This window comes from Pongo abelii, chromosome 9 (genome assembly GCF_028885655.2).
Source record: "Pongo abelii isolate AG06213 chromosome 9, NHGRI_mPonAbe1-v2.0_pri, whole genome shotgun sequence".
NCBI classification, from domain to species: Eukaryota; Metazoa; Chordata; class Mammalia; order Primates; family Hominidae; genus Pongo; species Pongo abelii.
The window spans coordinates 60,975,627-60,992,664 of NC_071994.2; the positions used below are offsets into that span (position 1 = coordinate 60,975,627).

Here is a 17,038-nt window from a genome sequence, read left to right on the forward strand (position 1 = left end):
AGCTTTTTACTTGTTGTTAGGATGAAGTGAAGACTGCTCAGTTCCTTATATGCCGGACTGGAAACGGGAAGTCTACTATATGTTCTTTTTGCTTCTTTTTCTTATTTCTCTAAGATCACCGGGATAATATTGCATAGAGGAGTAATAGTAGATATTTTTGTTTTGTTCCTGAATTCAGGCAAAAGCGTTCATTGTTTTACCATTAATAATGATGATTTCTGAAAGTACTCTCCTAGTCTTACATTGCTGAGAGTTCTTTTTTTAAAAAAAAAATTACCAATGGATACTGAATGTTATAAAGTGTTTTATTTGTGTCTAATATAATTATGTGATTTTTTATGTTTATTATGTTATATTGATTGGTATTTGAATCTTCAAGCAACTTCGCATTCCTGGAATAAACCCTCTTGGTCCTTTTATATATTGTCAGATTATATTTGCTAATTTTTTTGAGAATTTTTGCATCTATGTTTATGATGGAGATTCTGGAAGTTATTTTTTTTCATAATGTCCTTGTCAATATTTGGCTGGTCCCCTAACATGAGTTGGATAGTGTTTCCCAAGTTTGTACTACGTTGGTATTATTTCCTCCATGAATGTTTGGAACAATTCACCAGTGTGGCAATCAGGACCTGGAGTCATCTCTGTGGAACGGCTTTACATTATAGATCCGATATGTTTATATAGCACTATTTCTGTTTTCTATTTTGATATGTATATTTTGCAGGAAGTTTTCTGTTTTATTTAAAGTTTCAAATTTATTAGCATAATCTTCTTCATACTATTCTCTTTATCAATGTCTGTAAGAATACATATGTATGGAATAATGTCTCCTTTTCCATTATTGATATAAATAATGTGTTTTTGCTCTTTATTACTTAATCAATCTTCCCCAAAGTTTATTAATTTCATTAATCTTTTCAAAGAACCATCTTTTAGTTTTGCTTATTTTGCTCTGTGAGACTACAGTTTCTATTTCACTGTTGCTCTCTGATATTTCCTTAATTGTTCATTTTTGGGCATTTATTTCTTTTTCCAGCTTTTAAGATGGAGCTTAGGTAATTAATTTTTAACCTTTCTGCTTTTGTAATACACGAATTTAAAGTTCTAATTACTGCATTAGCAGACATAAAAATTTGAGATGTCAGATTTTCATTATAACTCGGTTTGAAATATTTTCTAATTTTCACTGTGTTTATTTTTGCCCCATAGATTGTTTTAATGTGTTGTTTAAATCCCAATCTTTTGAGGGATTTTCTAGTTATATTTCTATTACAGAATTCTGTTTTGATTCCATTGTGATAAAAGACCATACCCTCTATGGTTTTAAAATTTGTTTAGACTTGATTTATCATTCAACATGTGATCTATATGAGTCATTTTCTACGTGCACTTGAACAAAATGCATATTTTGTAATTGTTGAGTGTAATGTTTGATATATGTGAATTAGTTAATGTAAGTTAAACTTATTATTTAAATATTCTATATCTGTTGATTTTTCTCTTATTCTATTGAGGCAGCTGTGTTAAAATCTCAATCGTGGGTATATCTTATTTTTTCTTTGTTAGCTTTGGTTTATGTTATTGGTTTTATGTAATTTTAGGATTGTTGGATTGTTCCTGTAATTATTATGTGATACTTTTCTTTATTGATGCTTCTTGACTTAGAGTATTAATTATCTGATAATACATCTACATCAGCTTTTTTGGAGTTAGTGTTTACATGATATAACCCCACTTATCTTGTTTACTTTGAATATTTTTTGTGTTTTTATAGTTAAAGTTTATCTGTTATAAACAACCTAATTGAGATCTGGTTTTCATTCGCTTTTTACTATCTTTCTTTAATATGTCATGCTTAGTCCATTTATATGTGATATAATTTCTAATGCTAGATTTTAAGCTTATGGTTTCCTATTTTCATTCTGTTAAATCTCTGGAAGCTCTTTTAGCCTTGACATTCTATTATTCTAAAAAAGGCAAGGCCATGGCTTGCAATTATGTTTTATAAAATTTAATGGCACTCAAAATTCTTTATCATAAGGAGAGCACAGTATAGATCTCTTGCATGTGCCGTTCACAATAAGGTTTTCGGTCCTATGAGAATCAAATGCTACTGCTGATCTCACAGGAGGCAGAGCTCAGGTGGTAATGCTCATACCAGTAAGGCTGGTACCAGTCCATGGCCCAGGGGTTGGGGACCCCTGCTTTTTAAAGATTGGCTTCCCCTCTGCCTCTAAATGAAAGCCAAAATATTAATAGAAACTTAATGGGGAAACCCCTAAACCGTCTTTTAAAAAAGTAAATGGTAGAGAATCATTTTCTGAGACAACAGCCTTTTAAAAAGTAATATTCTACTTCTGCTTCTGGCCATAAAGAAGTAACTGGTACTGGAATTAACCTCCTAATATAAACAACGAGAACTCTTGATCAGCTGTATGAAATAACTGTTTTAAGAAATTAGACAATAGTTAGCACTAGATTGCAATATATGAGAGAAGGAAAATAAAGTAAGCCATGAGATTAGCTTGGCTTTGTATCTGGTGGCATTTATCAGACCCTGATATAGGGAGAGGCAACCAAACTACAATAGGGCAGCCTTACTCAGCTGAGTTGTCAGAGATCAGAGTTTGGGGAAATTGTAGTAGCTATAATTTGCAGAATAGATTCTGAGAGTGAAGGAGCTATCCAGAGAAAGATCTGCAAAAACCTTCTCAGAGTCCCCTTAAGTCTTTGGCTAAATAGGGTGTAACTACAAGAGACTGGGCAAAGAACAAATACCTGGAAAAGGAAAAAACTAGTAAACTGGAAAACTGTTGGGGCTGTACACATTACTGTGAAACATTTAAGTTTCAACTTGCTATGGTAGAGTGTTTTCATTAAACACGTAGGCCTTTGGTAGAGACCCAGAAAGGCCACACCCTTGGAACAGGGATAAACTAGTCTTATAGTAAAGACTACTCTATAGCCACCATAACAGAGCTTAAAAACAAGTCTCAAAAATATCAAGATGAGCTATGAATAAATTAATGCCCATTAGAAGAAAGAGTTCAAAACTCTTTATAAGAACAGAACAAATTCTAAACACTCAGCAATGTATTATACATATTATGCAGTATCCAGTAAAAATAACATATGAAGAAGCAAGACAATATGACCTATAAATAGGAGAAAAATCAGTCAATAGAAGGAGACCCAGAAATTACAGAGGGAATAGAACTATCAGACAATGATTTTTTTTTTTTTTTTTTGAGATGGAAACTCGCTCTGTTGCCCAGGCTGGATTGCAGTGGCATGATCTCAGCTCACTGCAAGCTCCACCTCCCAGGTTCACACCATTCTCCTGCCTCAGCCTCCTGAGTAGCTGGGACTACAGGTGCCTGCCACCATGCCTGGCTAATTTTTTGTATTTTTAGTAGAGACGGGGTTTCACCGTGTTAGCCAGGATGGTCTCGATCTCCTGACCTCATGATCCCCCCGCCTCAGCCTCCCACAGTGCTGGGATTACAGGCATGAGCCACTGTGCCCAGCCCAGACAATGACTTTAAAACAGCTATTGTAAATACAGTGAAGGATTTAAAGGAAAATATGAACACAATGAAGAGATAAATGGAACAATAAAAAAAATCATGTAGAAATCCAAGAACTGAAAAATACAATACTTAGAGAATTTAAATGCAGATAATCAGTTGCAAATTAAGATAGTAATGAAACCGAAGACAGGACGATAGAAACTATCCAGATAGAATTACAGAGGAAAAGAGGCAGAAAAAACAATGAACCTTGCCATATAGCCTTTGAGAAATAAGGGTATATGATATGTGTAATGGAGTGCCTGAAGAGTATAAACATTTAAAAGATTTGAAGAAATAATGGCTGAAAAATTCTAAATGTGTTAATATGGAACCACAAAGACCCAGAACAGCCAAAACCATCCTAAACAAAAGGAACAAAGCTGGACTTCAAATTATGCTACAAAGCTATAGGAATCAAACAGCATAGTTTGGCATGAAAAAAGACAAATAGATCAATGGAACAGAATAAGGAACCCACAGGTAAATACATACATTTGTAGTCAAATTATTTTCAACAAAGCTGCCAAGAACATACACTCAGGAATGGATAGTCTCTTTGAAAAATTATGCTGAGAAAACTGGATGTCCATATCGAGAAGAATGACACTAGAACCCTATCTCTCACCATATATAAAAATCAAATAAAGACTTTAATCTAAGGCCTGAAATGAAACTACGAGAAAAAGACAATGAGAAACACTCCAGGACATTTATTTGGGAAAAGATTTTTTGAGTAAGACCTCAAAAGCACAGGCAATCAAATAAAAGATGAATGAATGGGATCACATCAAGCTAAAAGGCTTCCTCATATCAAAGGAAAGAATTAACAAAGTGTACAGACAATCCACAGAATGGTAGAAAATATTTGCAAACTACCCATATAAGAAGGGATTAACAACCAGAATATATAAGGAGCTAAAAAACTCAGTAGGAAAAAGCCAAATAAACCAATTTTTAAAATGGGCAAAATATCTACATAGATATTTCTCAAAAGAAGACATAAAAATAGCAAACAGGTAAATGAAAAAATGCCCAACATTGCTAATCATAAGAGAAATACAAATACAACCTACAATGAAATATCATCTCACACCAGTTAAAATGGCTTATGTCCGAAGACAGGCAATATGGAATGCTGGTAAGGATGTGGAGGCATGGGAACCCTTGTACACTGTTTGTGTGAATGTAAATTAGTATAACCCCTATTGAGAACAGTATTCAGGTTCCTCAAAAACTAAAATGGAACTACCTTATGATCCAGCAATCCCAGTGCTGGATATAAATTCAAAAGAAAATGATATGGTTTGGCTGTGACCCCACCCACTTCTCATCTTGAATCGTAGTTCCCATAATCCTTATATGTCATGAGAGGGACCCGGTGTGAGGTAATTTAATCATGGAGGCAGTTTCCTCCATGCTCTTCTCATGATAGTAAGTTCTCATGAGTGCTGATGGGTATTTTTTTTTCAGTTGTTGTTGTTGTTGCTGTTTTGAGACAGAGTCTTGTTCTGTCATCCAGGCTGGAGTGCAGTGGTGCAATCTCGGCTCACTGCAAGCTCCACCTCCTGGGTTCACGCCATTCTCCTGCCTCAGACTCCTGAGTAGCTGGGACTACAGGCACCTGCCACCACACGTGGCTAATTTTTTGTATTTTTAGTGGAGATGGGGTTTCACCGTGTTAGCCAGGATGGTCTTGATCTCCTGACCTCATGATCCACTCACCTCAGCCTCCCAAAGTGCTGGGATTACAGTTGTGAGCCACTACACCCGGCCGAGATCTGATGGTTTTATAAGCAGCTTTCCCCTTCACTCAGCTCGCATTCTTCTCCTTCCTGCTGCCATGGGAAGAAGGACGTGTTTGTTTCCCCTTCCACCATGACTGTAAGTTTCCTGAGGCTTCCCCAGCTGTGCAGAACTGTGAGTCAATTAAATCTCTTTCCTTTATAAATTACCCAGTCTCGGGAGGTTCTTTATAGTAGCATAAGAATGTACTAATGCAATTAGTACTGGTAGAATTTTGTGCTGCTACAAAGATACCCAAAAATGTGGAAGTGACTTTGGAACTGGATAACAGGCAGAGGTTGGAACAGTTTGGAGTGCTCAGAAGAAGATAGGAAGATGTGGAAAAGTTTGGAACTTCCCAGAGACTTGTTGAATGGCTTTGACCAAAATTCTGATAGTGATATGGGCAATGAAGTCCAGGCTGAAGCTGGCTCAGATGGAGATAAGGAACTTGTTGGGAACTGGAGCAAAGGTGACTCTTGTTTTGCATTACAAAGAGACTGGCAGCACTTTGTCCCTGCCCTAGAGATTTGTGGAACTTTCAACTTGAGAATGATGCTTTAAGATATCTGGCAGAAGAAATTTCTAAGCGGCAGAGTATTCAAGAAGAGGCAGAGCATAAAAGTTTGGAAAATTTGCAGCCTAACAATGTGATAGAAAAGAAAAACCCATTTTCTGGGGAGAAATTCAAGCCTGCTGCAGAAATTTGCATAAGTAACAAGGAGCCAAAATTTTTTTTCTTTTTCTTTTTTATTTTTTTGAGACAGAGCCTCTGTTGCCGAGGCTGGAGTGCAGTGGTGCGATCTTGGCTCACTGCAACCTCCGCTTCCTGGGTTCAAGTGATTATCTTGCCTCAGCTTCCTGAGTAGCTGGGACTACAGGCATGTGCCACCATGCCCAGCTAATTTTCTTTTTTTGTATTTTTAGTAGAGATGGGGTTTCACCGTGTTAGCTGGGATTGTCTCAATCTCCTGACCTCATGATCTGCCTTCATTGGACTCCCAAAGTGCTGGGATTACAGGCATGAGCCACCATGCTCAGCTGGAGCCAAGTGTTAGTCACTAAGACAATGGGGAAAATGTCTCCAGAGCATGTCAGAGACCTTCACAGCAGCCCCTCTCATCACAGGCCGAAAGACCTAGGAGGGAAAAATGGTTTTGTGGGCCAGGCCCAAGGCCCCCCTGCACTGTGTAGCCTTGGGATATGATGCCCTGCATTCCGGCTGCTTCAGCTCCAGCTGTGGCTACAAGGGACAAAAGTACAGCTCAGGCTGTTGCTTCAGAGGGTGTAAGGCCCAAGCCTTGGCAGCTTTCACGTGGTGTAGGGTCTGAGGGTGCACAGTAGTCAAGAATTGAGGTTTTGGAACCTTTGCCTAGATTTCAGAGGATGTATGGAAACACCAGGATGTCCAGGTAGAAGTTTGCTGCAGAGGTGGAGCTGTCATGGAGAACCTCTAATAGGGCAGTGTGGAAGGAAAATGTGGGATTGGAACCCCTACACAGAGTCCCCACTGGGGCACTGCCTAGTAGAGCTGTGAGAAGAGGGCCACCATTCTCCAGACCTCAAAATGGTAGATCCACCGACAGCTTGCACTGTGTGCCTGGTAAAGCCACAGATGCTCAATGCCAGCCACTGAAAGCAGCCAGGGGTTGGGCTTTACCTTGCAAAGCCACAGAGGTGGAGTTGTCCAAGGCCATGGAAGCCCACCTTTTGTATCTGCATGACCTGGATGTGAGACATGGAGTCAAAGGAGGTCATTTTGGAACTTTAAGGTTTAATGACTGCCTTATTGGATTTCAGACTTGCGTGGGGCCTGTAACCCCTTTGTTTTGGCCAATTTCTCCCATTTGGAATGGGTGTATTTACCCAATGCCTTTACCCCTATTGTATCTAGGAAGTAACTAACTTGCTTTTGATTTTACAGGCTCATAGGCAGAAGGGTCTTGCCTTGTCTCAGATGAAATTTTGGACCTAGACTTTTGAGTTAATGCTGAAATGAGTTAAGACTTTGGGGACTGTTGGAAGGGCATTATTGTGTTTTGAAATGTGAGGACATGAAATTTGGGAGGGACCAGGGGCAAAATGATATGGTTTGGCTGTTTCCCCACCCAAATCTCATCTTGAATTGTAGTTCTTATAGTCCTCGTGTGTCGTGGAAGGGACCTGGTGGGAGGTAATTGTAGGTGGTTTACCCCATGCTATTCTTGTGACAATAAGTTCTCATAAGATCTGATGGTTTTATAAGGGACTTCCCACTTTACTCAGTTCTCATTCTTCTCCTTCCTGTCATCATGTGAAGATGGACATGTTTGCTTTCCCTTCTGCCATGATTGTAAATTTCCTGAGGCCTCCCCAGCTCTGCAGAACTGTGAGTCAATTAAAGCTGTTTTCTTTATAAATTACCCAGTCTCGGGTAGTTCTTTATAGCAGCATAAGAATGGACTGATACAGAAAGGAAATCAGTATATTGAGATGCCTGCATTTCCATATATATTGCAGCACTACTCACAATAGCCAAATACGGAGTCAACCTAAGTGTCCATCAACAGATGAATGGATATAAAATGTGGTACATGGCACATATACAAAATAAATATTATTCAGCAATAAAAAGGAATGAAATCTTGTTGTTTACAACAACATGGATTCAACAAAAGGATATTACATTAAGAAAAATAAGCCAGGCACAGAAAGATATTTGTGACATATTCTCACTCATATGTGAGAGCTTAAAAAACAAATGAACTCACGGACATAGATAGTAGATTGATGATTACCAGTAGCTGGGAAGGATAATGGGGAGCAGGAGATAATATGGGGATAGCTGATGGGACAAAAATATATATAATGAAAAAGAGCTAGTATTTGGTAGCACAGGAGGGTTTCTATAGTTAATGATAATTTGCTATGTATTTAAAAATAATGAGAAGAATAGAATTGGAATGTTTCTAACACAAAGAAATGGCAAATACTTAAGGTGATGGATACCCCAGTTACCTTGATTTGATATTTACACATTGCGTGCTTGTATCAAAACATCACATGTACCTGTAAATATATACAACTATTCTGTGCCCATAATAATGAAAAATTAAAAATAAATAAATTTGTTAAAAAATATAATCCCTTAGATCCAAGAAGTATAAACACAGGGAAGAATGTATACCAAAGCATATCAAAATCAAATGGCTGGAAACAAATGAAAGAGAGTCTTAGAAGTAGCCAAAGATATGTTATATACGGTGGAGCAAAGATAGAAATGATTCCTCACATCAGAAACAATTCAGTTAGATATCACAATGACATACTTTGAGGTCCTAAAAAAATTGCAACCTACAATTTTATAATTAGAAAAAATATTCACATCTGAAGGTGAAATAAAGACATTAAAGAAAAATAAAAGTTCAGACAATTTATTGCTAGCAGATTTTAATTTTAAAAATTTTAAAAAACTTCTTCAGGCTGAAGAAAATAATACTAGATGGAAACTTAGATTTTAAAAAGTAATGAAGATTACTGTAAATGGTTACTCTGGAGGCAAATATATGACATTTAATTTCTAATGATTAATTTACTTAAAATATGATTGAGTCTATAGAATAAACAATAACCATGTATAATGAGGTTTAAAACATGTGGAACTAATACCTATGACAGCAATAATACAAAATAAAGGTGTTTTAAAGTTCCTTACATTGTATTTGAAATGGTATGTTATTGAAGGTAGACTGTTGTAAGTTAAAGATGCATAATAAACCCTGGATCAATCATTTAAATAATGAAATAAAGAGGTATAGTTAATAAACCAATAGAGGAGATAAGTAGAATTCTAAAAAAAAATAATAATTAAAAAGTCAAGAAAAGAGGAACAAAGGAACAAAGGACAAATTAAAAATGGAAGATGGTAGACTTAACAGTTATTACATTAAATCTAAATGGACTAATTATACTAATATTTAAAAGGCAGAGATTATCAGGTTGGATTAACAAAAAACAAGACCCAATTAATATGCTAACTACAAGAGACATAATAAATATAAAGATGTAAATATGTTAAAAGGTTTTTTGAAGATGTACCATGAAAACACTAATGATAAGAAGGCTTAAAAAGCTATATTAATATAAAAGTAGACTCCAGGAGAAGGAATATTATCAGAGATAAAGAAGGACATTTCATAATGATTAAAGGTTCAATTAACCAAGAAGACATAATATTTCTGCATATATACATGTATTAATAATAACAGCTTCAAAATACATGAAGCAAAATAATGACAGAACTAAAAGAAGAAAAAGACACAGCCAAAGTCTAATTATTCTTGGTGATTTTAACACATCTCTTTTAGAATTTGATAAAACAAGTAGACAGAAAAATCTCTAAGACTGTAGAAGACCTGAACAAAATTATCAACTTAACCTAATTGATGTTGCTAGAACACTACACTAAAAAACATCTGGATAATTATTATTTTCAAGGGAATAAGGAACATCCCCAAGATAAGGCATATGCTGGGCTATAAAACAAATCTCAAATGTAAAATGAATGAAACTATAATGGGTATATTTTCTGACATGGAAATGAAGTACAAATCAATAACAAAATGAAACATTTTTAAATTCAAATTATTTGGCAATTAAACCACATATTTCTAAAGAAACCATTTACCAAAGAAGGAAGAACAAGGAAAATTGTAAAGTATTTTAAACTAAATGATAATGAAAACCCAACCTAACAAAATGTGTGGGATGCAGCTAAAGTAATACTTAGAAGGATATTTATATCTTTAAATGCTAATATTAAATATAGTCTTAAAAAATTGCCTGTAAATTCAAGACAAATTCAATCAGAATTCCAGGAGGTCTTTTCTTTTTTGGTAGGCAAAGCAATTCTAAAATTTATCTGAAAATGCAAAGGACCTAGCATAGCCAAAACAAATTTGAAATAGAAGAACAAATTCTTATTCCACGTGATTTCGAAACTTATTATAAGGCTGCAACAATGAAGACAGTTTGGTATTATAGTAAGGATAATGAATTGATTAATAGAACAGAAAAGAGAATTAAGAAATAGATCTACAAACACACACACACAAACACACACACACATACACACTCTATACACAGTCATTTGATTTTCAACAGTTAAGCCAAGATAACTCATTGGGAAAAAGATAATCTTTTTGACAAATATTGCTGGAACAACTGGATATTTATATGAATGAAAACTGACTTTATCTTTTACCTCATACCATACATACAAAATAAATTAAAATTGATCATAGACCTAAATATAAAACTAAACTCTAAAGTTTCTAGAAGAAAACATAGGAAAAAAATCTTTGTGATATTGAAAAAGACAAAAATTTCATTGAGAGAATCCAGAAAATACTAGTCATTAAAAAATTGATAATCAGATTACATTAAAGTGAAAACTCTATCTCCTCAAAAGACACCTTGTGAAAACAAAAAGGCATGCTGTAGACTAGGTAAAAATGTTTGCATTACATATATTTGAGAGACGACTTCACAACCCAGTGTAAAAATGGGCAAAATATATATGAATGGTCAAAAAGCAAATGAAAATATGCTCAATATCTTAGTCATTAAGGAAATATAAATAAAACTACATTAAAATACCACTTCATATCCTCTGGGATGACAAAATTAAAGTGCTAACACTAAGACATATTGTTGAGGATATGAAACAACTAGAACACTCATACATTGTTCGTAGAAGTATAAAATGGTGCAACCGCTTTGGAAAACCTTTTGACAGTTTATAAAAATAAAGTCAGGCACATAGCTACCCCACTTTTACAGGAAATCCAATTTTTAAAGGGGAAAAATAGATATATATTCACAAAAAGACTTGTGAATGAATTTGTATATTAGTTTTATTTCTAATACATCTAAACTGAAAACAACCCACATGTCCATAGACAGATGAATAGATACACATTATACACACATTATGTGGTGTGGTCATAAAATGGAAATTAATAAAAAGGACCAGACTACTAATTCATGCTACAACAGGAATGAATCTCAAAAACTTTATGCTGAGTGAATGAATCCATATCCAAAAAGGAATATATTGTATACTTTCATTTTTATGAAATTCAAGAATAGGCAAAATTATTTTATGGTGATAGAAATCATATCAGTGGTTTCCTGAGTCCAGCAGCATGGATGATTGCCTGGAAAGGGAGCATAAGATAACTTTTTAGAAATGTTCTGTATTTTCTTTCGGGGGGGTGGAGCTACATGAGTATATAATTTGTCAAAACTTATTAAATGTATATTTTAAATGGGTGCATTTTATTATATGTAAATTATATATGAATATAGTTAATTAAAAAAACTAGTTTTATAGCTGCTTGACACACAATAGTCTTGATCTTTTTATATATATCAAGGAATTAGTTTTAGCACTTATTATGTGCAGAGCTCTGGGTTAATCATTATGGAAAAACACAAAGTGGTATCAGAAACATTCCCTGACCATCAAGAAACTTAATATGTAGTTATCATATTGTGGTATAAACTTGATCACATAATTAATTAGATGGTGGTAAAAATTGATAAGTAGTAGTGGTGGTAGATGTAAAAGGAGTCAGGAAATTCAGAGTTAGATTAGTTGAATGATAGATGAGAAGAATATAAAAAATACAGTGCCTGACAGATATGTGCTCCGCAAGTGTTAATTATTTTCCTTGAGGAGATGAGAATTTATATTTGAAGTGATGAATCAAGGTATAATTGAGGAGGTGGCATTTGGTGTAGGCACAGTAGAATAGGAGGGTTTTTCATAAGTCAAAAAGTGGGGAGACATTCAGGTCAGGAGGATGTGGTGATCAAAGAGGGGAAGTGAAAAAGCACAGGTATGTACAGTGGAGATAGGCATGCTTGGTGTACTCATTTGGACAAAAAGAAGAGTTTCATGTAAATAGAATAATAGGAAATTAATCACCAGGGTCAAACTATAAAGGGTCCTTAAAATCAAATTGAGGAATATAACCTTGTTTTAAATTGATCTTTTGTGGATTGCCAATATATAAAGTAAAATAGATAAAAATCGATATTTTATCAGTAAAAACTTATTTTATAATTTAATATTATGACATTAAATATAAAGTCAATCAGAACAGTGAAGCTGTTTTGAACACATAACTTTGAAATTAGGGACTGCTGATCTCAGAGGAAAGGTTTTTTTTTTTTTTGTTTTTTTTTTTTTTTTTTTAATGAGCCTCAGTTTTCACTTAATTTCTGCTGTGTTTTCTTTCGGTTGCATCATGTTGAGAAAGTCCTAATTTATATAGACAAGTTATTGTAAGTAGCAATGCTTTAAACATTTACCTTAAGGTCTTTGTATATCTTTCAATGAAGCAAGAAGTTTATTTCAAAGTACAGTCACATGTTGCTTGACAACGAGGATACATTCAGAGAAATGCATCCTTAGGCAATTTCATTGTCATGCAAACATCATAGAGGATACTTACACAAACCTAGATGGTATGGCCTAGTACACACCTAGGCTATATAGTATAACCTATTGATCTTAGGCTACAAACCTGTGCAGCATGTTACTGTACTAAACACTGTAGGAAGTTGTAATACAATGATAAATAATTGTGGATCTAAACATAGAAAAGGTACAGTAAATATATGACATTATACTCTTATGCAAGACTACCATTGTATGTGGAGTTTGTCTTTATGCAGCTCATGACTGTATACATAATAAATATTTTAATGTGGTAGTAGAAGTTAACTCTTTGGTGGTTTCCAGATGGTTAAAATTTAGAATATAGCACATTCGTGTATGTATGACACTTTTGGTTATGGTGTTCATAATGTTTAGATTATTTTTTAAGTTGCAACTTGCAGAAACCCAACTCAAATTAATAGGAATGTATTGGCTTACATTACCAAAAGCCCAGGAATAAAATTCAGTTTTATCTATTTTGGGATGTAAGTATGCTAACATGAGGTAAAGATTTTTTTCTGTATCTGTTCTTATTGCTGCTCCTTCTGCTTTTCTTTGTATTTTTGGCTTCATTCACTCTTATTGCAGGCAGGCTCTATCTATGTGCCAGATGGGATGGTCATGACTGTCCACATGCTTACAGCTTCCAACCTGAGCATGAGAGAGCCTTTAGATAGTTCCAGCAAGTAATTCTGATTGGATTGAATTTCTCTTTGTGTGGCAAGGGGGAGCAGTAGAAGGCAAGCAACACAGAACTACGATTGACCACTCTCATCAAGACAACAGCAGTCAGAAATATTTTCCCAAAGAAACCAAAATAAAGAATATAGGACACACTGGATACAAAAATTATTATTTCCACAGAAATTAGAATACAGTTTTAAAAAAGTGAAGTATGTATTTTAAAAAGTAAAAATAAAACAAATAGTTGTAGAACCCAAAGAGCAGGAGCAGAAAATAGGGGATAGAAAAGATGTCACGATGAGTAATATTTTAGCAACATGGACAGCCATAGTTTCTAATGGAGCGTTTTTATTCCATTAAAATTGTGGCACATCTGAAGGCCTCCTGGGCAATAAGCTACAGTGAAAAACCAAGGCTTCAGCCTGCACATGTACTTCTGATAGATGAAAATAAAATTTACCTTGGAAGGAATTACCTTATGAGTTCAACAGTAATTTTAGGAAACTGTTATCTATTCATTAGTGGATGGTATTCAGAAAAGGAGAGCTTTTAATTCAAACAAAATAAGCATTATGGAAAAAGAATTGTGGAGGAAAGGAAAACCAGCATAAGTGAGTGTGCATAGGAGAACTGGCAGTTGACCACTACTGGTTTTCATTGCAATATGCGGGATTTTTTGCACCCCTTTCCAAAGAATTAGAGTGTCTTACTTCATATCTGAAAGCAAATAATTAGAAATTTTTTATTTTTCACTTTTGGATACTACATTGTGGGGACAATCAAACCAATGTTCAAATAATGATTTAAATAGTCATGTCAGCAAAACAAGCACTGCACTGAAGTTAGGGCTCTGCCACCAACATTTTGACATTGGCAAGACAGGTGACTTCCTTATCTTGACTCTGTTTTCTCATTTCTGAAATGAGGGTATTTGTCTTTATGATCATTGAAGTCTTTTTTAATTATAGCAGCAGGCCATAGGTTTCTGAATCATCTGCTGTATGTTTCCCTCTTTTTCTAGATTGGCATTGATAACAGTTGTGCTTTGAAGGAAATTTCAGAAGAAGTTGCTTTTGAACAATTCCTGTTATTGTTATAGATGTTAGGCAGCCTTGGAAAGCGGATAAAAGAGATACCGCTTACCTGCACCTATAGAACAATGTGACTTTCATTGATGTATGTTAAGTACTGGTTTTAAGGAATGCCTATGAAAAAAAATCTAAGAATTTGGCAGATAAAAATTGTGTATAGAGAGAATATTGTACCGATTATGATGATGTCTGTATGTGTATGTGCAGGTTTCAAATGTGGTATGGAGCTTTTTCTTCCTTATGAGAATTCCAAAATCTTGCATCTAACAGTTCTAATTACATTTCCAGTAGCTTCCACTGCCACACACACACACACACACACACACACACACACACACACACACTATATTATCTAGTAAAGTGGTTTTGGAATTAACATTTTTCCTGGAAGGAATATATCTGATTTAATGACCAAATCGTTTTAAGGCAGCATAACAGAATTTCACAGGAACTAAATCTATTTTTTCACACCGATCATGCATGTTTTACTCAAGCATTGAGTCATTAGCATGTTTATAATGGTTCTAATTTAGCACAACGTTTTCTGAATTTTATCCTTGAGTCATTTACAAATTGTTCATATTGAGTAAACAAAGGAAACAGATTGCATTTTATACTTAGTAATTTATCTGAAAGAAGAGGGGAGGGTTAATTGTTTTAAAGTTTTGGTCTGTTTGGGGAAGTGAGCCTGCTTTTTCATTGCTAGGCATAAATGCCATTTCTCATCTTTTTGGCAATGGGGGAGGGGTGTTATGGAGGAGTAAAATGAAAAATTAGGACCAGGACAAGATTGGCCACTCCCAGAGGGGAGTGTGGAGCAAAAGGGGAGCTGGCACGAGATTATCCAAAACAGTTGGTGCATTCCTTAATGATCAAGTGCTTGAGAAGTCCAGCTCTTCCTGGCAGAGCATCTGTGTTGATGTTTATATCATTGCCCTGCTGTATGGGAAAGGCATGCTTTCTCTTGCTGCTTGGCTAAAAATAGGACGGAATATAGTATTGTATGAGATATTTTAAGATAGCAAAAACATTTAAGAGGTTAAAGGTTTGACTTTTGGATCAAAAAAGATCAGTAATATAACTCATGGTGTTACTTGCAGACTGGATTTTATCTAGAGTTTGTTAGTGATTTGTACTCTTGGTTAGGGAAGTTATTCTAGGTTTATTTGGTGTAGTCTGAAAAACCCACTCCGCTGTCTTTCTGTCAGCTTCCCAGCGTGAAGAGCAGCCCTGAAAACAGCCTCTATTTATACTCCCTTGTTCTTATTTGGAAAATCAGTTGTTTCATTGGAGAGAGAGGGAGAGGGGGAGAGAGAGAGAAGAGCATGAGCAGTCGTCAGGGAGTGTGCTTTGTACGTTATAGTGACTTCAAAATAAAACTGGCACATTTTAGTGTCTAATTATTTTTAGTGAGCTTGGAGGGTTTTAATTAAAATTTAAGAGTGCTCTTCAAGCTCTCCAAGTTCCAATTTTATCCCACTGTATTGTGGAGCACTTGCCACTGTGGAAAAATGTACAGTAACTGGCATGTGCAACTCTGTGTTTCCTAATGAAAAATGTGGGATGGATAATCAGTGGGGATATAAATATATTTTGCTGGATTTAATTGTAAACCAAGGTCATGGATACTTTTGATAAGTTATCATTGTTCTTGGATAAATAGAAAAATTTATTACATTTGAAATTTATGATTCCTATGGTAAAATTAAAAGAAATTGCTTTACTATTTTCTTAAAGTGTTAATAAACAATAGAAAATCTGCACATAGAGCCAGAGTAATTGTTCTCCTCACTAAAATATTTTGAAGATATTTTTTATGTTGTTTCTAGTGTTTTAGCATTTCTAAGTTTAAATATCACGAAGTAAAAGGAAAATAAGTGTTTGCTTATAGGTAGATTGTTGTAAAGTGCAATAAAGATTTGTCACATTATCTCTTCCTCTTCCCCATGCTGTAAGTTTAATGACAATTTATTTATTTATTTTTGATCTATCTGAAATACCTTTATTTTGTACAGTGTGGGAGTTAATACTGCTGCAGATTTGTCTGACTAGAAGTAATTTAAAATTGTTCCTAAAATATCATCATACAGATTAGGAAATCAATATCTCACATACTCTTTCTTTTCATTTTTCTTACATCATAAAATTAATTACTAAGTTAATTAGCAAAAACATTACTCAGCTGTGATAAAGCATTCTTGACTTACCTGGCCCAAAACCTAAGTACTTAGGAAGCAGAAACATTGCTTTGTAATTTATTATGCATGATATTTTAAAAACAAAATAGTTCTGAATTCTATCTTCCTTTTCTCTCAAATTTCTTGAAAGAGAAAAGCTTAAATTTGAAAAGGGAAAGAAAAAACCAGAAACAATGCAACTGATAATTTATAATACATCAAAACGTTTACATCCTTGCTTAA

General features: G+C 34.8%; 1 protein-coding gene across 32 annotated transcripts in view; it reads left to right on the top strand.

Annotated features, from left to right (window-relative positions):
* SOX6 (SRY-box transcription factor 6) overlaps positions 1–17,038 on the top strand; it is a 757,470-nt gene that overhangs the window by 467,952 nt on the left and 272,480 nt on the right. For 18 of the 32 annotated variants that reach the window (XM_054523669.2, XM_054523670.2, XM_054523671.2 and 15 more), the window contains one exon: positions 7,657–7,725. In XM_054523669.2, coding sequence (XP_054379644.1) covers positions 7,657–7,725 — 69 coding nt within the window. 32 annotated transcript variants of the gene reach the window in all.